We start from the raw sequence: 27,302 nt of genomic DNA, 5'->3' as shown, positions 1-27,302 counted from the left end.
ACTTCTCTGACTAGACTCTTTTCACTCTCCCCTTCGCTCACTAGGCTCTGGCTATTACTGGCCCCCATTCCCAGTCCTCCCCCACCTCTCCACCTCCTTTTACCCCACCCCTTTCTTCCCACTCCCCAGAACTTGCCAAACTAACTCCAGCTAGTTTCTGCACTAGCTAGTCCCAGAAGCTGGAAGGCTCCTGCTCTATCTTTGCATGGCTGCCTCCTTTTTATTTAAGCTCATATAAGCTTTTTATATAAGGCTCAGCTTAAGTGTCACCTCCTCAGAAAGGTCTTCCTTGACTGAATCCTAGTCAGACACTTTCTATCACATCATTCTTATTCTCTTCAGCACTTAGCAAAACCTGATTTATTTGCTTATTTATTATCTGTCCCCATCTCCCACTCCCCTATAAGCTCCATGAGAGCATGCACCTTATGCTTGTGTTCACCTTTTTACACCCAAGTGGCAGAAACAGTGCCTAGCACTTAGCAGCCAGTTAATAAATGCTCGTTGAATGAATGAATTTTAGACTTTTTATTCAATGGTTCCAAATCAATTAAAGTGTGAACAGCAGTCATTCTTTTCTTTTGTTGCATTTCTGTGAAATATCTACACATGCTGTTACTTGTACAATCAAAGCATTAAGTATTCTGTTTTATCAGGTCTGAAAGCCCTGCTGAGTAGGATGGCATCCGTTATGATAATTCTTCTAGCAATATGCATATAAACTCAGTTACAGAGGGATAGGATTTATGGATACTTTCTAATCAAAGGATCCCTGAAATTTAGGCCCTAGCTCTTAAAGTCCTTCAGAGAAAACAGTTCCAGGTTCAGCAGAGGATTTCCAAAGAAAATATCAACATGAAAATAAGAATCATTACACTTCACTCTGAAATCCTTATGACAGGCTAAAGGAGCGCTACTTGGTGTTTTAAACCAACAGAACATCAACCAAGAGACCTTCCTTCCAATCATTCTTTGCTTTCTTCAAATAATTTTTTCACATCCGTTACTGGTTTGTATTTTTCTTTAAAACTAAACTAAACAGATCACATTGTCTCATTTAAGACCACCTATACAAAGAATCAGCTCAATAAATAAGATGGAAATCAGCACAAGCCGAATGTGTCACTGAAGACTTGTGTGCCAGACACACAAAAGGAGAAAAAGATAAAAGAGCTATTGTCCAATTGTAAATACAAAAAAGTAATATTGGGTTTTCTGTTCTCTGAAGTGCATCATGAAGTGTGGATGGAGAGAAACACAGAAATCCAGAATTAGCTTAACATCAAATCATTTTGGAAAAGAGTTGACAACATATAAATTCCTCACACACAAAGTATTTAGAGCAAGAGACCTTGATTCCTGGGCTATGATGCCATTTAGGAATCCCTGCAAGGGCTTTGGAATTCCAGTATTCGTAGAAGAAAATGCTCATTTCAATCGGGAGCTACCAGATATTGAGAAGTACTCCCAGTGTAACACAGCCTGTAACTGAAGTATTACAAAGCTTGCAGTTAAGATCTGGGATAGAGGCTGAACACCAAATTCAAAAGAGGTAACCAAAACCAAGTGCCATAAAGAAAAGAAAAGAAAAAAAAAAAAGACAAAACACCAGGATTACCACCTAGCCACAGAAAACTAAAGTGGAAAGGAGGGGTGTGCATGAGGGAGGATGAGGGGTGAGACGGAATGGAAAACAATACATTTGTCACCCCGTCCCACTTCCTATACAGGACACAAGGAAGGCCTCCAGCCCCATTACCTCAGGCACAGATGGTTATCGTTTATAGCAAAGGTGCATAGAAAGGCCTTCAGGTCTGAGCCCCTTAATTCCGGGGCTGTTAATGATTAGAGAAGGATGGGGGTGGGGAGGGAAATGAGGGCGGAGAGAGCTGGAGATTCACCCACCACCTCTCGCTTGGGCTCCTACCTCACAACGCTCACCCGGGGCATAGGACCAGAGTCTGCACCCCTCCAGGGTAGCTCCGGCCCCCAAATCCCAAGGCCCTGGGTTGAGGGGTGCTGGCAGTGGGGTGGCAAGGACAGTAGGTAAGTTTTCTGAGCCCCGCGGCTGACACGCCACAGGCTCCCCTCACAGCCTCTTCTTCCAGAGGGACCAGTCCAGACAAGGAGCTGATTTCCACTCCTCCCCTTCCACCCCCCCCCCTTCTCGAAGGTACCCAACCCCCGCCCCTTCATCTCTCAATGCGCCCCCTTTTCTCAACCACCACCCCCCTCCCCAAACTCACAGCTGCTCCAGAGGTTCCTCCAGTCAAACCCTTTCTGGAAACGACGGCGGCCCGGCGGGTCCAAACCACCTACCATCCCCGCTCGCGTTTCCAGGCTCCCTACCCCCGCCGCCTCCGCCTCTTCTTCCACCACTGCCGCCGCCTCCTCTTCATCTGCGGCCCACCGGCGGCGGCCGCCTCGAAGCCCCGCCCCCTCCATCGCCTCCTGCATCATCACTTCCGGTAACCCCGCAGGCCGTCCGCTCCAGGAGGGAGAATAGAAGGGGGCGGGGAGGGAACGGGTGGAAGATTGCGTCACGACGTACGAAAACACGTACGAAGCCGTCGCCAAGTAAGGGCAAAGACCTAGCGACCCGGCGGGAAGGCTAGGAGGAGCTGGACTAGACCATTTTTTTGGCTTGAATGGGGGGGAAGGATAGCGAAAGGGGTAAAGGGAAAATAGAGGATCAAGTTGGCTACATTGTTGGCTATACGGCGGAGGGTGGGCGAGAGTTAAGTTTGAGGGAGGCTCGAGACCCCCGACCCAGGACTAATGCTCCCACAGAGGTCAGCCCGGTGGTTTGGTCCGGCCTGGCCTACCGGACCTTGCCCGAACTCCGTGGACTGCGGCTCAGCTGGGCTCCGGGCGCCGCCTCCTCCCAGCCCGCTGGGGGCTGCGGCGCTTCTGTGGGTGGGGAAGGCAGGACTGACGCAGAGTGAGTGTAGGGGATGGAGACGCTGACTCCTGGCGCGGGAGACTGGGGGAAGGGGTTGGCTCCCCAAGGGCAGGGATGGGGGTGGGGGGAGTGCGACGTTGCTAGGAGACGCGCCTGTGTGACCCCAGCCTCTCGAGGGCGGCTGGGTGTCATCGCCTTTGGCCTCGGGAACCTACCAAGGGAAGCGGCCCGAGGGCCAGGAAGGGGAGGCCTGGTTTGGGGACGCCGAGATGCCTGTTTGGGGTCCATCTGAGACTTTTCTGAATCCTTTGGATCCCGGAATGTAAATGGGAGATTAATAGGGGCAATGCCGGGGGCAAGAGGCGTCTAGCTGGGGAAGGTTGACCCAAATGAGATCTGTACAGGTTACGGAGACTTTTTAGGACATTGAGAACCAGCTTCTTAATTCCTTTGGTCCACGAAAGGAGGCGTTGTTCCATGACTTTTTATTCGAGTCCAGGAGAAAGTTAAAAAGTAAATCAATAAGGAAGATATCAGCCAGTGAGAAATGCCCCCAAGTCGTAGAAGTCGTAGAAGCTGGGGGGAGGGCCACTCTAAATCGGGTAAGGCTGTTCGGAGGAGGCCAGGTTTTGCGGAGATCTGAGAAAAAGAGGGAAGTAGAGAAATGAGCTTTCTAAGTGGAGAAAAAAGCCAACGGAAAGGCTTCTGAGGAAGGGAACGGCGCGAAGGCCAGGTGGCTTGGAGCAGAAAGAACAAGGGTCAGAGTGGTCAGTAATGAAGTGGCAGGGCCTGATCCAGCCCAAGGTAAGGGTTTGGCTGTTATGTTACCAGAGGGTTTTAAGAAGGGGAGTGACCTGCTCTGGTTTACATTTTTTAAAAAATCACTCTTGGTTGCTGGATAGAGAGGGCTAGAAGTAGTCAAACCTGTTAGGAGGCTGTTGCAGTGACTGGCCAAGGGAGAGGTGATGGTAGTGTTGCCGTCTCATTGGAAATGGAGAGAATTAAATTCAGAATGTATTTTGGAAGTAGAGCTTACAGGACCTGCTGCCGAATTGGATGTGAAGTGTATGGGAGAGGGAGCAACCAATGATGACTCCTAAGGGAAAACAGTTTAGAAGGGAGTATCATAAGTTCTCTTTTGAACATATTAGATTTGATAAGTCTATTAACCATCCAGGTGAAGTTGTCGAGAAGTTCGATATACGAGTCAGGAAAAGTCATAGAGGTAATAAATGTAGAAGTTTATTCCTAGATCACCTAAGAAGAAGGTGTAGATAAAGAGAAAGGCCCCTAAACTCCTTGGGGCTCTTTAAATTTAGAGATTGGAGAAACCAGCAAAAGAGACTTATACAGACAAGGCCTCAAAGATAAAAGGAGGCCCCCTTAATATCCTGTAATAATGAGACCCACCCTCATAATTAGTGAGACTCAACCCTCCACTAGCCAGTTTCTACTATCCTCTAAAATCTGGCTCAAGTCCCTTCCCTCCCTCTCTCCCGGTTGTCAATGCTTTTGGACTTGTGTGCAGGTGGTTTGTGTCCATTATAGCAAGTCTGACTTTGCTTGTTAATTGTTTGTATGTCTGGCTCCCCCATGGACTATTTCTTCTTTGTGTCCTACTGGCCCCTGGTACAGAGCCTTGCCCATAGGGCCCAGCATGTGGTTGTAGCTAGGTAGGAACACTGTGTTCATAAGATATCAGCCATGGACTTCCACAGCTTCTGACAAAGGGGCTTTTGTCCCTGCTGCTACTGCCACTGCCACCACAATCGACATATGGTCAATCTCATAAAATCTAGAAAGGGCATCAGAAGAAGCATCAGAAGGCCTGAGTTTCAATCTTGGATCTGCTACTGACCAGCAGAGTGGCCTTGGATAAGGCCTTTTTCTTTGAGCTGAAGGAGTTGGCCTAGATTAGAGATTGCCAACTGGCAAAATAGATATTGCCTGCAAACATATTGTTCGGCCCACAAAGTGATTTAAATTATTTTTTAAATTTACTTGCCAACATTTAAAAATTGGACATCAAAATCCAGATTTTCAGCTTCATTTGGAAATGAGACAATCTGGCAACACCAGCCTGAGGTTCCTACACAGCAACAGTGAACTGGAGCCAATGAGCTGCTTCCCCCTCTGTTTGTGGCTCAGTGCTCAAGTTTGCCAAAGGCCTCTCCCTTCCACTACCTGCCTGACCCCTCTGGGCATTTGATTTGCAATTCTTGGTCTAGAGCTGTGCTGTTCATGTAGTTGTTTAAATTTAAATAAAATAAAAACTTAAAATGCAGTTCCTCAGATGCACTTAGCATATTTCAAGTGCCCAATAGCTACATGTGGCCAGTGGCTACCCTGTTGGACAGCACAGATATAGAATATTTCCATCATTGAAGAACATTCTTCAGTCAGTGCTGGACTGGAGGAACTTGAAGGTTCTGGGGGTGCTAATCATTCCAGATGCATAAAGGTGAACAATCTGCTCCTACTCTCAAGGAACTTTGTCTAGTAAGGAGCTCCAGTGCCTCTGCAGATGAGAAAAGTTGCTTATTTGATAGTTATTCAATAGTTGGAGGGTACTTGAAAACTGTCGTGAAGGCAGGAACCCCTGGGCAGAATGAGGTTATTTATCAGATGGTTCCATCAAGGGTCAGGTGCTAGAAAGCAGCTGTATCTAGTGTTATAACTACAGCCCTTTTTGTCAGTTTCTTAATGCAGTTCCTTAGGAAATTATCACAAAGGAAGGATTTAAATGTTAATTTAAATGTAAGTGTTTTGTGTTCTCTAACTTCCCTAGTTCCCATGAGGGGTTGAAATCCTGGGTAGTTATGAATGAATGACTGGAGTTGATCATTAGCGTTGACCTAATTTTCATCTGTTTCCATCGCACACGCGTGCGCACACACACACACACACCCTCACCCTCACCCTCTAACACCACCTCCTACTTCTGGTAACTGGTTCCCACCACCTCTGATTGACCCTTATCTTGTCTTTATCTTTTCTTATATGCTGATAAGGAAACAGATACTTCCATTTATTTTGAATTGAGGAACCAAAACTTGGTTTCCAAAGATAGCTGTATATCTCTTGGTTACAATAGCCTGATTGGAGTTCCCCTGACAAGTATAATCTTTTGAGTGCTCCAGTGCTGGTATATTTAGAATGAGTGTACTTGCCTCATATGATCTTGTTTGGGATAGTTTAGAAGTCTTTCAGACACCAATATTTTCTGTTTTTCCTTGTGTTCTGAAGATTTCCCATATTACAGGGCCTCCCCTAATTTCTTTTCCTTTAAGTAAAATAAAAATACCATCTACCCTCTCCTCCCTGCCCTCTATCTCTGACACACCATATTGTCACTTTCTATGTAAAAAGATGCTGTTTCAGAGAATAGCTGTGGTATGATTAAGTACGCCGCACAAGCATATCCTGAGATCTGCAAAACAATGTGTGGCATTACACTTCCCTTTTTGGATTCTAGTAACCAAAAACTGAAGCCAGGACAGGAAACAAGTCCATGGTGTGTGTGTGTGTGTGTGTGTATGGAGGCGAGGAAGGCTAGAGGACAGAGATGTGTGGGGCACAGTTTAGCTTGAAGGTTATTCGATTTGGGTAAGGATGATACCGTATAGGATATGGATGTATGCGAGAAAGTAGGGGGTATAACAGATCTAGGAAAAAAGTACAGCAAAGGATAAGCAAGGGGTAAGAGATAAAGGAAGGAAAATAGGAAGGGAAGCCTGGTCATGCCTTTGGTGTTGGCACCTGCATTGTATTTCCAGTAAGAAGCATGAGCTGTGGTCTGAAGATAAGCAGTGCCTCCAACAGGGTTATTTACTCATACTGAAGAACAATAGCCCTTTGCTGTACAGGGGTTATTAATGATCAGAGGGAAACAGATTTAGGAAAATCCATTACTACCACAAAGCAGTAAATTTGCCAACAAGCAACACATTTCTTTTCCCTCCTCTGCAGACAAAGCTTAGCATAGATAAAAGAGGCCTAATTGTTCCTCCTTTATTTCCTCCTATTCAGGTAACATTTGCCTATGTTAACTCCTGATGCTAAGTGATTTAGGTGGATTATCTCATAAATAATCCTTTCAACCTTTGAAGAAGGTTCTATTGTTACCGTTTTACATTTTAAGAAACCGAGGCTCAGGAAGCTTAATAACTTGCCCAATGTGGTGAAGTTAGGATTCAAACCCAGGTTTGCCCACTCCAGAGCCCGTTAATTCATTGTTTGTATTACATCTCCTTTTCCTTACACGTGTGGAAAAACTTTGAATGCCTAAAACCAAGACAGTTATTCTCTTCTCTGCTATCAGGGTAAGAAAATCTGTTTGCTTTGTCATTATGAGAGCATTTCAATTCCGTAGAGGTTTTCCAAATGACAAAAACTTTAATTTTCAGGGTTGGTTTTGACACCTAATCGTTTATTCCCCCAAAAAGATTGTCTTTCAAGAAAAAAAGTGTGAGAACCCCATTTTCCTAATGGTTCTAAGTTTCACGGAAGCATAGTAAATCATTTCATTCCAGTGGACAAACCCTAACTGGTCTTTAAAGAACTTAAGAGTGAGGGTTACATTATAGCTGTGTATCTTATACTGCCCTAGATGGAACTGATAAGACCTCCTCCCCAAATAACACTGAGTCCTCAATTCTTTATCCTGACACCCAGAGTGCCGCTCTTGAAAACATCATTGTGAGGGTTAATTAGTGTTTGCAAATGCTCTAGGGTCTTCAGTTAGGAAACCTGGTCCAAATACCATCACATATATCTCAGGATGAGAATGGACATTACTGGTGACTATTCTGTGTGTGTAAATTTATTCTTCCAATTAATATATTTCAACCTCCAACTATGTGCCAAGTCTAGTAGTGTAATGAATGAGACATAATCCCAACCCTCTTCTCTTCCCCCCGCCACCACAACACACACAGTGGAGGAAGAAAGGTAAGTTTAACAGAAAATTACAATAGAGTAGGAGGAACATTATGATAGGGGTATGCTAGAGGTAGCCAGGGAACACATGGCAAGGATGCTGTCCCAGTCCCAGTGTGAAGACGAAGTCACCCTGCAAAAAGTGATGGAAGCCAAAGGAGGAGAATCAGCAGCTAAGCAAAGAAGGAATATTTTAGTTGTGTGAGTTGGGGCCTTCATTTGGCAAAAAGAAGGGGTTGCAGATCTAAGGAGATAGGGCAGCAGGACATGGGACAGGCCACCACTGGTGAACAGTGAACACTAAGACAATGATTTTCTTGGGCAAGTTTCACATTCTCCACCCTCTCCCCCCTTCACTGCTTCCCCCCCCCGCACCCCCTTAAAAATTATAAAGTAGTTGGGAGAAAAATTTGACTACATTACATTCATTGGTTATAATGAGAGAAAAAAAAAATTCCACGTAGGGGCAGATCTTGAAAGACGGAGTCTTTCCTTCCACCTGGGGCTTGAAAGTCAGTTCATTCCTGTTGCCTTTTCTGTCCCTTGTTTATATTGCAACACTTCTTCAGTAGAAGGGAAAGCCTCATGAGAGTCCAACATTTGGAATTTTGACATTCCTGAGACCAGAGTCATACTTCTATAAATTTCATCTGGGGAAAGGGAATTTTCGTCTCTGCTCTTTAAAGTCCTTAATGTTCATGCTGTAATGCTCTTTCCAAAGGTGGGGGAGATTGTTCCAAAAGTAGGGAAAAGGGTGAAGTGGATGAAGCCCCTAGAGCTAGCATATCTTCCCATAGGCCTCCTGTAAAACAAATCTAGACATACCAAGGGCCTGGATGTGCTGTATAGAGTGGGTTCTTGGAGCCTACCCAGACTTGCGCTCAACAGGGAGTGGAAGGGTGAGTGGGTGGTGCTTTGGTGTTTTTTTTTAGGAGATTGATCACTGCCCGTTATGAGTCCTCATTACTGACTCTAAAATAAAAACAGGGAAAAGCTTATGGTCAGAGAAATAATCATCCTGCTTTTTTGACTCTTAATCCCAACTCTTCTGTCAATTAGGTGGCATTAGGCAAGACTCTTCACCATCTGCAAGATTGGTAAAATCATAACTGCTTAGGATATAGTTTGAAATCCAGCAGATTTTAAAAGATGTAAATCAGACCGTGATACTCCAACTTGCTTAAAATCTGCCGATGTCTTCCTTCTGTTCTTAGACTAAACCAAACTCCTTTCCAAGGCCTACCCTCTCAGCCTGTGCTGGATTCTGCCCACCTGTGGCCTCACTTGCCCCATAGGCTCTCCCTGCATTAACATTGAAGTTGGTTCCCATCTCATAGCCTTTCTTCCTGCTGTTCCTCTTCCCTCCACCACCTTCCCCTTAACTCTTCCCATTAATAGGCTCCTTCACACTGTTCAGGACTCAGCTCAAATGTCATTGACTACTCAAAATAAAATAACCTCCACCTCTACTCATTTGCATCGTATTACTGTTTCATTCCTTGAGATCACGTATCACTGTCAGAAATCATTCGTTTTTCTTGTATATCATCTGCCTCTGCCTCTGCCACTAGAATATAAGCTGTAGGAGGGCAGGGACCATGGCAGCTTATCACTCTATCCCTAAAACTGCACGTGCCTGGCACATGGTGGGCACTGAATAAATGTTGAATGGATGGATGGATGGATGCTTGGGAGGAAAGAGTAAGGCCCGTAGGGTGGTAGTACTGTAATGAGCCCTGCTGTCTTTTCTATGATGTCAGCTCCCTTTGGAGTGTTGGGGACAGGGTTGCTGCAGGGATCAGAAGAGCAGAGCAGTCTGGCCAAGTGCACAGCCTCCTTTAGGGGTGCTAGGGTGTAACACAATATTGAAGAAGGGCAGTTGCAGAGGAGGGGGAGATGCAGGTGGTATATGGGAAACCTTATAAAAAGGTTATTGTAATTCATATCAAGGTGCAAAAAAATGGTCTTTTGCTCCTTGTAGGAAGGGAATAGGATTGTTTAGTTCCCTTTGTCACAATTAGGTAAGCTCTTTAAAGCAATCAACAGCCATTCAGCCACAGTTACTGAGATTGAGTGGCCTGTTCAGTGGTTGAAAGTTTGGGCTCTGACTCCAATCTGGGTTTGAATCCTGGCCCCACCTCCTCCTAGCAGTGTGACCTTGCACAAGTTACTTAACCTCTCTTTGCATCAGGTTCCTCGTTCGTAAAACAGGGTAATGGTAGTATCTACCTTACAGGATTGTTGTGATTATTATGGGAGTTAATATGGTAAAGCACCTGGCAAAGCCTCTGCACAGAGTAACCATAGCTGTTATTATTATGCAAAGCAACCATAGCTGTTATTATTATTACTCTAATGAGCAAAACACAGTCCCTGCCCTCCTGGAATTTGGAGACTCTGAGAAGAAGACAATGAAATTGCAAAAGAGCAACAGCTGGCTATGATAGCAGCAGAGAAAAGGGAGCTCTAGAAAAGCTTGAGCAGAAATAGGTGTCTAGGGCCGGCCCCGTGGCTTAGCGGTTAAGTGCGCGCGCTCCGCTGCTGGCGGCCCGGGTTCGGATCCCGGGCGCGCACTGACACACTGCTTCTCCGGCCACGCTGAGGCCGTGTCCCATGTACAGCAACTAGAAGGATGTGCAGCTGTGATATGCAACTATCTACTGGGGCTTTGGGGGGAAAATTAAAAATTAAAAAAAAGAAATAGGTGTCTACTAGGTGGGCTGGGGTGGCTGGCAGAAAAGAGGCATTCTAAGTGGAAGGTCAGCCGGGATAAACAGCAGGGCCTGACACAGCAGGATGCTGAGAGCAGCACCTTCCAAATTTCTGTTTTTCAGACTCCACATCACAATTTTTGCTATTACTTACCTATATTTTAAACCAGCTTTTAAAATTTTATAATACATTTACTTAAAGGAAGCTCTCTATCAGTATAAAATTGACATCACTTTCAATCCTGGGTTTGATGGGCTCTTCTTCTAATACACATTAAAAGAATCACAACTAAGAAAATAAATATTGGTATTGTACATCAAAAATCACTTCCCCACTCAGTCTTTGGGACAGCTGCTGTAGGGGAAACTTCTCCCAACTATGACCAGAGGCCACAATGCACTGGCAGCAGCATTTGTCAGCCTTTTCTTAGTGGCACAGGCTGCACATGGTAGATGCTTGGTAACTCATTTTATCTCAGTACTGTGTTTATATGTGAGGTACAATTTTAAGAAAAAGAGGCCAGTTTCCAGTCACATTTCCTTCCAGGCACACTTCGTATTTCTTATCTTTCTTCATTCTGGGCTTTTGGGGTTAAGGAGGTAATATGAAGCAGAGTTTGAAGAAATGTCAGTCTCAGCATAAAAGTTATAAAACTTTAACTGTAAAAATTCTATAAGAATAGACTTCATGGCCAATTGAGACCGCAGTTTGATTGTGGTCCTCTAAACCATTTGATATTCCTGATGTCTCCCGTGGGAAAATCCCAGCAGACCCCACTGCATCAAGTGAACCCCTGATACTAGTGAAGAAGGAAAAGGGCTCCTTGGCCTTGCATCAATAGAGGGAGATCATTGATAGTTTTAGGGGAATAAATGTTGGTTTCAAGGCGTTAAATCCATGGGAAGAAAAACACTTAAGGAAAAGGCACTTTTTCTAAACAAGTGCTTCCTAGGAACAAAGACAAAAATGTAAACCAAAGGGAAAAGAGCTTTTGAAAGTTTTTTTATATTTCCGATTTTGTTTCTAGAATCACAAGCTTTCTGTAGCATGAGATATTTTCATTTCTTTAGCAAACAAAATTCCAATTATGTACCTTGCTAGGTGCTTTGAACTTAGCAATAAATAAGATGGATGTGATTACTGTCCTCACAAAGGTTAGAGTCTATTGGAGGAAGACAGACATTAACAAACCATTACTCAGTGATAAGCTACAAAGAAGAAATACAAGGAGCCATGGGAAGGATCTACAGACAGACCTGATCATGTGGTTAGGGGAGGGAGGGGGTTTCCTGAGACACCCATGTTTTCACTGGGAACTCAAGGATAACTAAGGGTTGGTCAGGTAAACAGGAGGGGGTCAGGGGAGAGCCTTCTAGGAAGAGGGAACAGATGGGTATGTACCCCTAAGGTAAGAAAGAACATGATTCCCTCAAAGAACTAAAAGAAGTCCATAAGAAAAGAACAAAAGAAGCATTTTTCTGTACTTGCCTTTTCTCTCAAGACTTGGAAGGAAGTGATAGGCCAGACTGCTTAATAGTACACCATGGGGAATACAGCTTTAGACCCTTCTCTCTGGAAATCTTTGGGATTTAGGTTTCCTTTTGGGTCACCTGATAGTGGACAGGGAGAGGGAGACATCACTCATCTCCCTTTGAGGATTAATTTTCAAAACACTTAAACATTAATTAAAGTATTTTGAAAATAGTCCTATTAAATACCAGTGGTTAGTTCTGCTTGTTACCTTGAGTACCCTCACTGCAGGGCTTGTGTATCAGATTATGGTATGTGATCAGTTACAGTTTGAAGCTGTGGTTCTTAGAGTAGTAGAAGGAAACCAATTAAAGTCAGACTTTGGAGAAGGTTGCTGCTGTTTTAATATGCCAGACCTCCCTCACTTTCCTCCCCAAGTGTCATGCAGTCAAGGAAGTTTTGTCTGTTAATGACAGGGAAGTGAAGCAATCGTTAATAGAAGTTAGTTACAGACTCCCTGCCCTTCACAGGAACTGACTCACGTATTTTCATGTGAAACCATGGAGTTTTATGGAGAGCCAGAAACTCAGAAACCTGTTTCCTTACCAAGAAAAATGTCATCATCTCATCTGGGTTTTGATTACGATTAGCCACAAAGCATGATGTTCTCTTTTGGTTTTTATGAATTCCTTTTAAGCATCGTGGACATCAGAATTGGTGTTGAATATAACTTTTGCCCTTTTAGCTTTTGAATCGGATGAAGTAGTGCTTTCAAGCTTTTCATCAAATGGTTAAGCCTTGGTTCATTCCTCATTGCTCAAGAAAGGTCATCAGGGTCAGGATACGTAGGAGGGGCAATCATATTCGAAAGAAAAATTCTTTGTAAGACGAATTCCTTGCAGGTGCTTAGAATTTCCGGATAAACACACCTCCTTCCAGCTCTCATCTGCATTCTTTAGCTGTCCAAATTCTCACAAGCTCAGGAAGGACCACCCTAAAGCGTGCAGTCTCCATGTACTACCCCTCCCGCTTGGGTTGGGAGTGGGTTGTGTTCCCAAAAGGCGATGAGCAGCCTACTTCCCGATCCTGATGAGCCTGTTTGAGGATAGCCCGGGACTCATAATGAGGTGTCCCAGTGCCTGGCCCTGCTACTCACTCACCAAATCGGTCCTCCTTGTCTTCCCAGCCTGCCCTTTTGTTACAGACAGTACAGTATTCATTCTCCTAACTCTGATTAATCAGAACCCTCCAGTAGTGGGACTTTTTTTCCTATCTTCCCTGAATTTCTTTTAAATGTAGACATAAATAGTAAAGAAGTAGTTTTTGCATATGTAGGAAAAAAAAAGGAAACACCTAATGTCCATCAACAGAAGTGACAAGTATATTGGGATATCTTCACACAATGGACAGAACTGCAGTACTGAGAATGTATCAACTAGAGCTAAATGTAACAACATGGGTGAATATTACAAATATGAGCAAAAAAGCAAATTGCAGGGGCTGGCCCAGTGGCACAAGGGGTTAAGTGCGCACGCTCCGCTGCGGCAGCCCGGGGTTCACCAGTTTGGATCCCAGGCGCGCACTGATGACCACTTGGCAAGCCATGCTGTGGCGGCGTCCCATATAAAGTGGAGGAAGATGGGCATGGATGTTAGCCCAGGGCCAGTCTTCCTCAGCAAAAAAAGAGGAGGATTGGCAGATGTTATCTCAGGGCTGATCTTCCTCAAAAAAAAAAAAAACAAATTGCAGAAGGACATAGTACCTTTTATATATATAAAATTTTTAAACTTGCTAAGCAATACTATACAATGGTAAGTGTAAAGATATGTGTGAGAAAGATAAATAACAAATTCAGGATAGGATTTCATCTCTAGGAGAGATGAAGGAGAATTTGATTTTGAAGGGGTACAGTGGGGGTTTCAACTATATATAAATTTATTCTTTAAGGTCCATTGTGAATATATGGCTGTTAATTATATTATTCTCTATATCTTTTGTATATCTGAAATATTTCATAATAAAAATAACTTAAAGATGACAGGAATTTAATTTTTAAAGATACAGTTAGCTTTAGGGAATATACTTAGGTTGGTTCTCATTTAGCCAAGTCCTCTGAAATTAAAACTGTTTTGGAGTAAAAACCCAGAGGGGCTACAAGATCTTCAGTAATCAGAAAGACCTTCTATTATACTCATTGTACAGTTCTTATGTGGACAAGGAAGTAGACCAACAATTTTCAGAAATATTTTCAACAAGGTTATGATGAACTAAAAAGAGAGGTTGCAATCTCTGGGTGGAATTGAGCCTGCAGACTTATTTTGTTTGGCCTTCATGGTACTCATATTTTCAAAAATATTGAATGTGTCTTTTTGTGTCTGTGTGTGAGGAAGATTAGCCCTGAGCTAACATCTGTTGCCAATCCTCCTCTTTTTGATGATGAAGATTGGCGGTGGGCTAACACCTGTGCCCATCTTCCTCTAATTTATATGTGAGATGCCTGCCACAGCATGGCTTGATGAGCCGTGCATAGGTCTGCACCTGGGATCCAAACCTGCGAACCCTGGGCCACCGAAGCAGAGCGGACAAACTCAATCACTACACCACCTGGCCAGCCCCATGAATGCGTCTTTTTTGAGATTTCATATTTTAAAAATCTGGATTGCTACCTATTTATTGTTAAGCTATCAAGAAATCTGGCATTCCTGGGGCCGGCCCTGTGGCTTAGTGGTTAAGTGCGCACGCTCCACTACTGGCGGCCTGGGTTCAGATCCCCGGGGTGCACCGACACACCGCTTCTCTGGCCATGCTGAGGCCACGTCTCACATACAGCAACTAGAAGGATGTGCAGCTATGACATACAACTAGCTACTGGGGCTTTGGGGAGAAAAAAAAAAAGGAGGACTGGCAGTAGATGTTAGCTCAGAGCCAGTCTTCCTCAGCAAAAAGAGGAGGATTAGCATGGATGTTAGCTCAGGGCTGATCTTCCTCACACACACACAAAAAATAAATAAATAAAAAGAAATTTGGCATTCATGGGCCCTCATTTCTACATGGCAGCAGCTGGCTGGGGCTGAGTAGCAACTGTCACCTTTCAAGAGGGTACTCCTCTCCAGTTGGCCACTGTCCCCATCCAGCCAGGTTCCCTCATTTTGTTACCTACCAGGCCCCAGAGGCACTTGAGTTTGCAACCCCTGCAATAAATGCAAGTTCTGACTTAATTAGAAAATTCACTTATCCTAAATGTGCCTTCTCCTAGGCACTCAGATTAGTGATATAATTTTACCAGAATACACACTAGAAGCATCATTCCTAAGATGTTCTGGTAAAGAATTTACCAGTTTAAAGAATAGTAAATATGAATTTTGGTTTTACCATGTTTGTAAAAATGGCTGTCATCGCAATTGGTATGGTTGAACAACAGGCACCTGTGGGATGGTGCACAAGACCAGCTGAGAGAGAGCTGGTATTCCAGCGCCGTTCTGGCCATGCTACCAAACAGATCTGTTGAGAAAGAGCAATTATTTCTAGACTAATTAAAGAGCTTGATTAAAAAAATGTACATCTGCCTAGCTGCCTACTGTCAAATTGAATTTTTATGCAAATTTTCCCTCTTCTATTTTGGTGAGACTGAAGATGACAACAGCAACACGACAAGAAGTTCTTGGCCTCTACCGCAGAATTTTCAGGCTTGCGAGGAAATGGCAGGCGGCATCAGGGCAGATGGAAGACACTGTTAAAGAAAAACAGTACATAGTAAATGAAGCCAGAATGCTGTTCCAGAAAAATAAAAATGTAAGTCGGCCCCAGTTGGAGATTGCAAGGAGGAGAACAATTTCTTGTGGTGTTTTTTCATTTCTTTTTTGTCCTAAAATTGAGAGGACTGAGCAGCACAAGACGCAGTGACAGAGCATGGGGCGAGAAGGGGCCAGAGGCACAGCCTAGCTAGGTTGCCCAACCACTGGGGAGCAGAGCCCAGCCTGGGTTGCTCTCTCGCTTGTTTCAGGTCTCAGTCCAGCTGGTAAGTGGCTCAGCATCCTCAGAAGACCCCATGAGCCAGGTGACACGAGTCAGGCCAATGAGAATTTTCAGGAGAGGAGCACTTCCTTACACACTGGGCCTGTTGCCGACCGCTCCCACAGGAGCTGCACAGTTAAATTTTCTTTTTCAATTCAGAAGTTATTCAAAGCCTCCAAGTTATAAACCATTCAGAGGGAAGAGAATAGGATTAAGACACAGGGTTCCCCTCATAACTTAGCTTTGAACTCAAGCCTCTTTGGCTAGCAGACTGAGTTTGCCCTTTGGGACCACAGAATTGGGTAAAATAGTGCCTCCTTTAGCGAGTTTTAACGGAACAGCACACCCAGACCCCAGGGAGCCGAAAACCATTCATAAGAGGCTTGATTTGACCCATCCCAACAAACCATAAAGCATTAGCTCTTAGCTCCTTAGGAAGACTGTCTGGCACTAAGCATGGAAAGAGGCTTTCAGCTCTTGACTTTTCCTGCCTCCTTCTCATTGATCTCATGGATTCAACGCTGTCACTGTTCCCTTCATGAAACTTCCTGACAGTCTAGTCTCTTTACTTTTCCCTCTCTGACCCCTGTCTCTGTCTCCTTTTTGGCCCTGTCTTCTCCGCACACCCTCCTGCCAGCTATAGGGGTCTGCTGAATGTCAGCCCAATGTCAGCCCTCTGCATTGAGGCCTGAGGAGCGTGCAACCACCTTATGGTTCTGGCTCCCATATCTGGATACCCAGCCTTGGCCTCTCACCAGCCACCTGAAGGCCCCAACCACAGGCATAATGGTCCAAAGCAGAACTGATCTTTCCACAGGAACACCTCCCCTTCCCAGCTTGCCCATTTCTGTCATAGCTCCTGTCGCCACTCGGCAACTCTTTGCTCTCATTCTTTTCTTCAACAAATATTTGAGTGCCCACCACGTGCCAAACACCAGACTAGACATTGGGAATATAAAATGAGCAAAACTGAGACAGGGTCCCTCAAAGGTGTTTCAGAGTTATATGGAAAGAAATGTAAAATTACAATTGGGATAAGCGCTACAAAAGACACCCTCCCAATCTACAGTACCTTTCCCTTCTTGGAATCCCTGAAGCCTCCCTGCTTTATAAGGCCAGCCTGCTTGTGAAGCTTCTCTCCGCCCTTCTGAGCCTTCTCCAGCTTCTCCAAACTTTTTCTGCTCCTAGTGTAGACCACGTGTGCCACAGCAGAGTGTATGTACCCTCTGAGGTCTTTGAACAGTCCTCTGAGGAATGGAAATAAAATATTGCAACTTATTTTAGTTATTGCATTCTTTACAAATATCTATTTTGTGTATATTTATAATGAACTTATTGGTACATTTAATGAACTTATTACTACATTTATAAATCAGTATAAATACGTATATGGGAGCTGTGGGCTCAGAAATTTTTACTGAAAGGAGTAGACGATCAAAAAGTTTGGAGACCACTGACCTACACCTACTCCTAAGTAGTCATATTCTCGTTTTCTTCTTGTTTGTTTCATTTATGTTGGTGTGGTCTCCCCAAACAGATTGTCAGTTATTCGAGCACATAGACAATGTCTTACATGGGCCCTGCCCTGTGGTTATAAGTAAATTAATGAGCATTTACAAATACTTTGATTTCATTGACCTTCTCCAGGAAGTCTTCCTCAATTTCTCTGCCCTCACCCCACCCCATAATTGTTCCTATTCTGAATTCCTCTATAGCAGTCTGCAGCAGTCATTGCCCTCGTTGATTATATACCACTCTGCCTTTTCTGTAGCTTCCTGTGTCGGAGTTGTTGTTCTGCCCAGGTAATAACCTTGATAGGCAAAGGCAGGGACCATGGCCTCACAGTGTCCAGCCTGGTGCTGAAGATATCATAGTAGTACATGCCCAGTAAACCTTTGCAGGCTCACCCACCTGAGGACTGCGCAAGACCCTTTGGGATTGTAGTTATGGCAATAATCAATCCTTCCTTTGCCTCTGTTTGAATTGGCCCAACTGAGCCAGAGGGAGGTGTATGTGCCAGTGATGGTACATGAGTGAGATTATTTTGTTGGGGGCGTGGGGTAGGGGGTGCATGGGTTTTTAATTTTAAGATATATACTTGTTTTACCGTATATTAGAAAGAAAACAGAATATCAGACAATTTCACAAATTCTGTGATTAGGAGAGAGTACATTTAAAGAAAAAGTTCAATATTAGTATAGGTGGTATGGTATATAGATATGGCAAAATCATGCAGGTAGCCTCTGAATGAGTGAATTTGGAAAACTCTAACCCAAACTTGTTCAGATGGGCAGCTGGAGCCCTAGGAGCCCTCAGCCCCCTTAACCATATCTTTATCAGGGGCTTCTTCCTCCCCAATTCCTTATGCGGACATAAGTAGTTTCTTGTAACCTCACTTGCTGTAAGAGCTTAATAATAATCCAAAGGTATCTCATGAGTTGCTCTGAATCCTGTTGGGCAAATGGGAACCTGGAAATCTATTCTCAAGGTGGACATTAGAATAATAGCTTCTTTTTTTTTTTTTTTATAATTTTATTTATTCATTTACTTTTACCCCCAAAGCCCCAGTAAATAGTTGTACGTCATAGCTGCACATCCTTCTAGTTGCTGTATGCGGGACGCGGCCTCAGCATGGCCAGAGAAGCGGTGCGTCAGTGCAAGCCCGGGATCAAACCCCGGCTGCCAGCATCAGAGCGCGAGCACTTAACCGTTAAGCCACAGGGCTGGCCCAGAACAATAGCTTCTGAGAAGCCCAGAGGTCAGAAAGCTGAGCCTCTGCCCCAAGGGACTCAGCTGTGATTCTGTGCATTGCAGTTCCTGGAACTCTCCTCTGCCCCAAGAGGTACCATAGGACAGGAATGCCCTTGGAATTTCCAAGACACGCCGGCCCAGACTTCACTGTGGGTGTCATCTGGGGCTGATGCAATCCCAGCTCTGCTTTGAGGCCCACTTGCAAACTCTTAGCAGAGCCATGTGTTGACTCATTTCCCATCCTCGGAATGAAAGTGTTTCTTCCCTTCTCCTACCTGGTTTTCTGTTTTTCAGAATGAACTTTTCATTCCTTTACTTGAAACTGGACTACCATGATTTGACTATTTTGGAATTTCAAAAGTCATTTCTTCCTCTTACTAATGAGCAAGACAGTTTACAGTTCAAAATAAGAGGTGGATCATTCTCCAATATCTTACTCAGGGGGTTTGTAGACAGCATTGCTGAAGTAAGTTAAAATTGGGTTACTTTAAAGTTTGATCACCATGGGGAGGGTGTGGAGAAGCACTCTCCTTCAGTGTTGGTGGGAATGTAATTTATAGAATATTCCTGGGAATGTAAATTGGTGCTATCTCCTAGACGGTAATTTGAATCTAGAGGGAATATCTGTGAGAATTAAAAATGCATGAACATATACTTTGTGACCCAGCAGTTCTCTCTCTAGGAATGTATCTTTTAGATATATTTTCAGGTGAGCCAAAAAATTTTTTAGAGGAATCCATAATAGAATTGTTTATAATGGCAAAAGATTGGAAATAACCTAAATGTCCTTCAGTAGAAGATTGGTTAAATTATGATACAGCCTTATGCTGGAATTTTGTGCAGCTGTTAAAAAGAATGGGGCAGCTCTATACGTGTAAATATAGGAGCTTCAAGTTGTTAGTAGAAAAAGCAAGGTTGAGAACAAAGTGAGCTATCATTCTGTGTGAGAAAAAAGAAACTAAGTATGTACATATATGCTTCCATATGCATAGAATGTCCCCAAAAGGACAAACAGGAAACTGCGGATAATGTTGTCTCTGAGAAGAGAAACTAGGAGACAGGGGCAAGAGGGAGACTTCGCTTTTTATTATGTCCTTTTGTATTATTTGAGTCATTTTTACCTTGTGCTTGTATTACTATTTCAATAATTTTTAAAAATTTAATCCACAGTAAATTTTATATTAAATTGTTTTTGATTTTTCAAATTATCCATATTTAATTTCCTGGCTGGTGAACTGAAAAAGTTTAAGAAAATGTACATCTATACTTTATGTAGCATTAGAAAGATGCTAATAGCCTCACCTGTTTTCCTCTTTTAATAGCTCACAGACACAGACCTGATTAAACAGTGTATAGATGAATGCACAGCCAGGATTGAAATTGGACTGCATTACCAGATTCCTTATCCAAGGCCAGTAAGTGTGACTCCAGTTAACATATGGTGGATACTTATCCTTGTCAACCCAGTTATTTCCAAGAATGTGTACCAAGAAGGCTAGTGTTTGCCAAGAAGTCTAGAGCTCCTGTGGGAGGCATGTTGGAAATAAGCTATCCTTGCATGCCGCCAACCCATCACAACAAACTAGAATGTCAATGAATGTCTGATTTCTCCTACTTGTACAACTTTCCCACATATGGAAGGGAAAGCCAGCTCACATTTTTATAGCTTTCTTTTTTGACTTTCACCTTTTTTATGGAAATATTTTTATTTTTCTTGTTATAAAAGACAGGTTTGTTGGTAATAAAAGAATAAAGTTCAAACATAAAGGGATGCATAAGGTAGACAGTGCAAATTGCCAAAAAGTCTCACCACGTGGAAGTGATGCTGTTAGACTGGACCATATGAAATTGCCAGTATTCTACTCTTGACCTACGAAAACAGCGATTTTATGTTGTATTGGCTCAACCTAATAGTTTGGTAATATATCCGTTAATCTTTTTTCCTATATTCATGTACATACATTTTCTTTACTTAAAGTACATGGGATCCTGAGCATACTGTTTACTGCCTACTTATTTTACTTTATCTCTTCTGGACATCTCTGCTCCATCTTTTTAAATGGTTGCGTTGTATCCTGTTGTAAGAATGGGCCATAATTTAACCAGTACCCTTTTAGTAGGCATTTAGGTTGGTCCCACTTTTCCACTAAGCACAGAACATCTTTGTACACACACTTTTTTTCTCACCTTCTTTGGATTCTCATCTCACTGTGTGGTCTGTGACCATTTTTTCCTCTGTGCAGGCAATATGGCAAAGAAGAGCACAAGCTCTGGACTCACACAGATCTGGATTCAAATCTTGGCTCCACCACTTAATGTATAATCTTGAGCAAGTTATTTAATTTCTAAGCTTCTATTTTCTTACCTATAAATACTGGAATAATTCCTTATGAGATTATTGTGAGGATTAATGTGTGTAAGGATTAATGAGTCAGTGTAGATTTAGTGCTTAGCAGAGAGCATGGTACTTAGTAAATCCTCAATGAATATAAGCTGCTGCAATGATTATAATTCTTAATATTATCATTATTCTTATTCTTATTCAGATTCATCTGCCTCCAATGGGCCTTATCCCACTACGAGGCCGGGGACTTCGAAGCCAGGAAAAATTGAGGAAACTTTCCAAACCAGTATATCTCAAGTCTCATGATGAGGTTTCCTAGCCCAGAAGAAAGTATATTTCTCTGAATGAGGAGCCACTATTTCTTGAATGTAAACCAGATGACAAAACCCTTCTCCTTGATTAGGGGCAAAAATTCAAATATCTTCTTAAAAACCTCCAAAACATTGGTACTCACCCCATGATGTATGCTCACACATCCCTACAGTTTATCAGGGTCCTGCTGCCTGAGTGGACGGCACTAACCATAGAGGTCATGGACCTTACATCCTCACTGAAGCATCATTTGGAAACAAGACTAAGATTTGTGGGAGGAAGACTGAAGAACGACAGAGCTTTTCATGGGAATGCCATTCACCAGACATGCCAGCTGATTTGAAGCAGCTGCTGGAAGTTCTCATGACTACTATAAAACTGTATACCACTCTCAGAATATTTTTAAGTTACAGATTTCCTGAAAGTAGGCTTTTTTTTCTGTTTTGTTGTCTTTTGACCCCTGCAGTTTCCAGATAAACTCCAGATAAACCATAATTATTGAATTTTATATGAGACTTATCCCTGCCCCCGACATACACATACACAAAAGCACGTCTTAGTTAAATGCGTATGTTTACTTTATCCTAAAGCCTGTGATTACTTAGGATGCACTCAGAATCTGAAAGGCTCACTTGAAACTCATACTGCATTCATTATGAGTATTTTACCTTAACATGATTAGAAAGTACAAGGGCCAAGCTGGCTTTCAAATTATGTCTAAACATAAATGGACTAAGGAGAGATCAAAACATGAAGATTTTACACCCTTACATTTGCGGAGTCAGGTGAGATTCCCACGGCAAGTCATTTGCACATCAGTATCATTCCCTCTTAGCTCCAAAGAGGATGCGCAGCACCAATAAAAACAAATATCTATCAAATTTGGTCCCTCTGTATTCTTTTCCAAAATGGCCTTGTGACCCTCAGCAGCAGCAGTTGATAACTTCCTGCCTGTCCGTAGATTTAGGATTCCCTTGTCACACAGATCTTCTCATTCAAAATAAGCACTGTTTCCATCTCGGTACCTGTGAGCAGGAGCCTACTTTTTCATGCTCAGGGTAAGTACTGCAGGGTTTGGCAATGACATAGAGAATATAATACTGTATCAGTGGAGTAATAGCATATGCATATTTAACACAATTGCAGCTAAAGGCCTTTGGTAAAGAGAGAAATTTAAATGGGCTGGCAGGTGTGCTGGGCATTCAATGAGCACATACCGCAGCCTGGCTTGAACTGGGAGACATGAATCTGCTGTTCCATCAGTCACTCTCCTTCCACCTGGTTTGTGTGGAAGCATCTCCCTGCCGAGAGGTGGTTCTAACATTTAAGGATTTCTCATGCAACATAGGGCCTGTGAACTCGAGCCAACTACTTCATCTGGTAGTTAACCAATGAAACAGTGATCTGTTCTTGCATTGAAGGAAAAGCTGGCTGTGATGGACTGAGTGAGACATGGCTTGCCTGTCTCCATCATGGTCCCTTTCTAAGTAACTCAAGGTGATTTTGACTGTACAAATTTTGTCTTACTCTGTTGAGTGTAGCAACCTTCCCACCCAGCCTCCTCCAAGATGGAAGTCCATCTAATTGCTAGCTAGCCTCTCAATATCTTCTGTGTGCCAGGAATCTTACCTAAATGTGAATTTTGTATGCCTAGCTTTCTTTGCAAAGATGCGTATCCAATTACACAAAAACATAATTGTCAATTTCCTACCAAACCTTCCATGTAACCTATATTTGTTTGTAATAGCTTTTTTTTTTTTTTCCATCTTCTCTGCAAGACTATAAAATCTTCATCTTTGGTCTTTTATAGGCAGAACCTATTTCCCTACATCTCCTCTTTGAATGAAATTTTCTTCCAATGTTGACAAGGACTGAAAACTATACTACTCAGCTAGATTTTGCAAGAGCAAGGGCTAGCTTGGTAACAAGGTTTGTCTGATGTCATCTGCTGAGCTATTTATAGGCAGGGCCTGCAGCTTCTCACCAGGCTGATCGCTGGCCATCTCTGCCCCAGGATTCCAGCCTCTAACTCACCAGGATTTCTGAAGAGCATACTGCTCTTTCCCAGTGGGAGACATTAATTACCACATTGGCCCCAATAGAAAATGACCTTAAATTTAGGGCAATCTTTCTTTTCAAAGTGGAGGAAATTTTTTAAATTACAAAAATTTAATCCATCATACGGAAACATTCTGTCCCTTGACCCCTGAGGAATGAAACAGTCAGTCTCTGCCTCCCTCAGCTTTTGGTTGCTGAAGCTGGAGTTAGATAACATTAAAAATCAATTGTTCTCTCAGCAGCCCCCCTCACTGCCTTACAGTTTGCAACGTGACTTACCTAATCGGTCCAAGATTCAGGGATTTGGGATCCTGACCATCTTTCCAGCTCACATGACTAACAATCTTATTCGGAATGATACGGCAGTTCCAGCTATCTATTCATTCTGAGTTTCTTTCCCTCATTAGAAAAAGTTGCGTTTTTTGAAAAAATAGCTATTAAGCTACCTACTTTGAGTTGAAGGAGATTGGCTCCTCCTACCTCTTTATTGCCCCCGGCAAGATTTGGAGAACTCCCTTTTACACTTATTCTCTAGGATCACTTAGATGATTTGCTGATGTTGGAATTCAGAGTCCTCAATCACAATTTGATTGGCTCCATGTTCCCACAAAGAAACAAGGTTTCTGGAATATGTTTATTTGGTTCTCAGAAGCTTCCTGTGTTCAGGAAAAATCAAAGACCAAGTCAGGACATTTCTTCTGATGAAGAGGCAGAGAAGCCAGGCCAGACACATTAAGACACTCAAACAAACAGCCTTATGTCTTTGCTCAACTATGAACTGACCAATGGAATGCCCTGAAAGGAGATACATAGAGCCAAAGAGCTACATGAGAGTTTGTTGCGAAGTAATACATCAAGAATTTGATTTTTATCTCTCCATGATTCTCTTCCAGCTGGCCCTGGGGAGAAAAAGTGATAAACTAGAAATTTCTTGGACATGGTTGTTGGAGCTACACGTCTCCTAAGATTCTACATCACAACATAGCCAAGGCCTTGGCAGGGAGGCAGCATGTGGCAGTGAAAAATGCATGGATTCTAGAGCCAGACAGACCTCAGCTCAAAACCTGGCTGTGTAATGTGAAAGAGCTGGGTGATCTTAGGTAAATTACTTAATCTCCCTGAACCTCCAGAGGGAGAGACAAGCATACCCACCACATAGGAACAAGCAAGATATCTAAAGGCCTGGGCACAACCCCTGGCCACAGTATGCATGCAACACATGTTGGTTCTCTCATGTCTCCTTTCTTCCTGCAATTTCAGCCCATCTGTGTAGGCCAGTAGAAAAGCTTTTGGGTCCCAGTTCTACCACTGACTAGCTGTGGAACTCTGGGCTAGTTACTTTTCTAAGCCTCTGTTTATGGATCTCTAAAATGGAGATAATGATAGTACCTACCTCATAAGATTGTTGTGAGAAGCGCATTTTAAATATATCAAGAGCCTTAAAAAATATAAGTGGCCCAAACCTCTTTCAACCTCTGAGAGGCCCTGATGTTAGCCCATGTGGACAGACTGGGAAAGAAGCAATGAAAATTCAGTGACAGTTATAGCAAAATAACTGGAAAAAAAGAACTGCAGGGGAGCTTAGCCAAATGGCTAAAGGTCTAGATTGAAGAGTCCCCCATGGCCTATGTTCAAATCCTGGCTCTACTATTTTAGTAGCTATCTGATCTGGGGATTACTTACCTTCTCTGTATCATGGTTTTCGCACATATAAAATGAAGATAATAATAATAACCTACTTTATAGGGATCCTCTGAAATACCTGGCTCATAGCAGGTGCTCTATTAATATAACTGTCATCATCATCACCATCATCATCATACCATGAAACTCTCAAGAAAAGAAACCTAGGTTATAGTCGAGAATGAAATGCCTTTTATTTTCTGTGTTGAGACAGATACCATCAGTTATCCAGCTGGCATAGTGAGGCTACCCCTCGGTTTATCCAGTGCTTCTGGGGCCTGTCTGTTTGGAGTTCAATGGAGAGGACATAGTTGGTGGAGTGGCCTGTGGTGGAGAGGATGCCTCTCCGGGCACTTGTTTTGTAGACTGGACACACATAAATATTCTGATGCAGAAACATCGCACTTTCCCCAGGTTTCAGCCAAATAATGGGCAATGGGTCATAGAGGATTTTAGGGAGAGACTCTCCAATTTGCATCGATTTCCTGTCCCAACGGGCACCTTCTAAGAAGAGTCCTTTTATGTAGGCCCCATCTTCTGGGTTACTCTCCATGACCGTTTCTTGTGTGGTTACCTGGAAGAGAGGAAGTTGGGAGTTTCATTACCTGTCATTTTCCTAAATGGGGCAGCATTAAGAGATTGGAAAAGTGCAACCTGGCTGCAATGTCTGCCTTTCCCAGGATGCATCTCCCAGGGCATTTCTGGGGCTTCTGTGATAATATTCCTACCTGCCATACGTGGGCCTAGTCACCATGCTGCCCTTATATATGGTGGGCATAGAGAATGCACTAAGGTAGGAGTCAGGAGGCCACATTAACTCTAACTAGCTTAGTGACCTTGCACAACCTTCCCTTTTCTGAACCTGAAACTATAAAGTGAGGGGTTAGATTCAGATGCATGTTGGTAAAACAGTTCTTGGGGGGGAAAAAAATAAAGCCTTGATTTGTAGTTTTTGTCAATTTCTATAGTGTATTGACTCTCACCATGGTCAATTTCAGGCTATCAACTGTTTAACAACTAGCTCCAGCTGGCTCTGTTGAGCTGGTATGAGCCAGCTCCAGCACACCACTGTTTAGATTCAGAGGTAGTAAACTCAAATTCCGTCAGGTAAGAGCAGAAAATGGTCTAGGTGTAGGAGAATAGGGAGTGGTAGGTGGGGATTATGGTGAACCAGAGAGCACAAGCTCCATTTAAAATCATTCACATTCTAATCTTTTTGTTACTGTGAATGGAATGTTTTTCTCATTTCTGCTTCTAAGTACTTATTGCTAGAATAGTAAAAGGCTATTGATTTTTGTATATTTAACCAGTGTTCAGTCACCTTACAAATTCTTTTATTAATTCTAATAGGTATTTTTAGAGTCTCTTGGGATTTCTAGGTATACGATCATTTCAACATCAAAAAAGATGGTTTTACCTTTCCTCCAATGCTTATCCCAGTTATTTTCTTATTGCATTAATTTTGGCTTAACATTGTTTTCTTTTTTTTCTTTTTTTTTTTTGTTTAAAGATTTTTTATTTATTTATTTTTTCCCCCCAAAGCCCCAGTAGATAGTTGTATGTCATAGCTGCACATCCTTCTAGTTGCTGTATGTGGGACTCGGCCTCAGGATGGACGGAGAAGTGGTGCCTGGGTGCACGCCCGGGATCCGAACCCGGGCCACCAGCATCGGAGCGCGAGCACTTAACCACCAAGCCACGGGGCCGGCCCCTTAACATTGTTTTCAAAGGCCCATCAAGTTAAGTTCATTCATAAACTAAATTAAGACCTAGGGCAACTAATTTGGGACCTCTGGACTAAATGATCTCAAAGGATCTTTTCATAGAATTTAAAATTCTACAATGCTCTATAACAGTCTATCTTACTCCTTTCTCTTCATATATGGACAGGGACTATTGGCCATTCCTTTGACTTTACTCCAAGCAAAGGACTACCCAAGAGCATTAACATTCTTCCAAATGAAGAATCCACCGTGTTGAATAGACAGCATGGGAGGATGCTTTCATTTTTCTTGGTATGATGGTGGCAGAGTTTCCTCTGGTAAGATTCCTTTTTTTTTCTTTTTGAGGAAGATCAGCTCTGAGCTAACATCCATGCCAATCTTTCTCTTTTTGCTG

The 27,302-nt window shown here is 43.0% G+C and overlaps 3 protein-coding genes across 9 annotated transcripts in view; 1 reads left to right on the top strand and 2 right to left on the bottom strand.

Moving 5' to 3' along the window:
• DCUN1D3 (defective in cullin neddylation 1 domain containing 3) overlaps window positions 1–2,383 on the bottom strand; it is a 36,870-nt gene extending 34,487 nt beyond the window's left edge. Inside the window, exon 1 of one of the 4 annotated variants that reach the window (XM_004442952.3) lies at window positions 2,247–2,383. The gene's annotated coding sequence lies outside the window, so the exon portion shown is untranslated. Of the gene's footprint in view, window positions 1–1,927; window positions 2,083–2,246 lie in introns of those variants that run through there. The other 3 variants (XM_014797207.2, XM_014797208.2, XM_087417089.1) reach the window with 3 other exon arrangements.
• Window positions 1,964–21,951, top strand: LYRM1 (LYR motif containing 1). 4 transcript variants are annotated; one of them, XM_087417093.1, is made up of 4 exons: window positions 1,964–2,046; window positions 15,649–15,814; window positions 20,110–20,202; window positions 21,334–21,951. In XM_087417093.1, exons 2-4 carry the CDS (start codon window positions 15,656–15,658, stop codon window positions 21,448–21,450), a joined length of 369 nt encoding a protein of 122 aa, XP_087273219.1. In that variant the 5' UTR covers window positions 1,964–2,046; window positions 15,649–15,655; the 3' UTR covers window positions 21,451–21,951. The 4 variants fall into 4 exon arrangements, with proteins under 4 accessions (XP_087273219.1, XP_087273217.1, XP_087273218.1 ...); XM_087417091.1 differs by lacking the exon at window positions 1,964–2,046 and adding an exon at window positions 2,700–2,941; XM_087417092.1 differs by lacking the exon at window positions 1,964–2,046 and adding an exon at window positions 3,072–3,706.
• Window positions 21,952–25,353: 3,402 nt separating this feature from the next.
• Window positions 25,354–27,302, bottom strand: part of DNAH3 (dynein axonemal heavy chain 3) — a 171,886-nt gene continuing 169,937 nt past the window's right edge. Inside the window, exon 63 of the mRNA XM_087417087.1 lies at window positions 25,354–25,758. Within this exon, the coding sequence (XP_087273213.1) occupies window positions 25,405–25,758 (354 nt within the window). The 3' untranslated portion in view covers window positions 25,354–25,404. The remainder of the gene's footprint in view (window positions 25,759–27,302) is intronic.

Source organism: Ceratotherium simum, chromosome 26 (genome assembly GCF_057802395.1).
Source record: "Ceratotherium simum simum isolate JZ-2026a chromosome 26, ASM5780239v1, whole genome shotgun sequence".
In the NCBI taxonomy this organism is placed as follows: Eukaryota; Metazoa; Chordata; class Mammalia; order Perissodactyla; family Rhinocerotidae; genus Ceratotherium; species Ceratotherium simum.
Note: the sequence above shows the minus strand (reverse complement) of the source record. Positions and strands in the feature narration are given on the sequence as shown.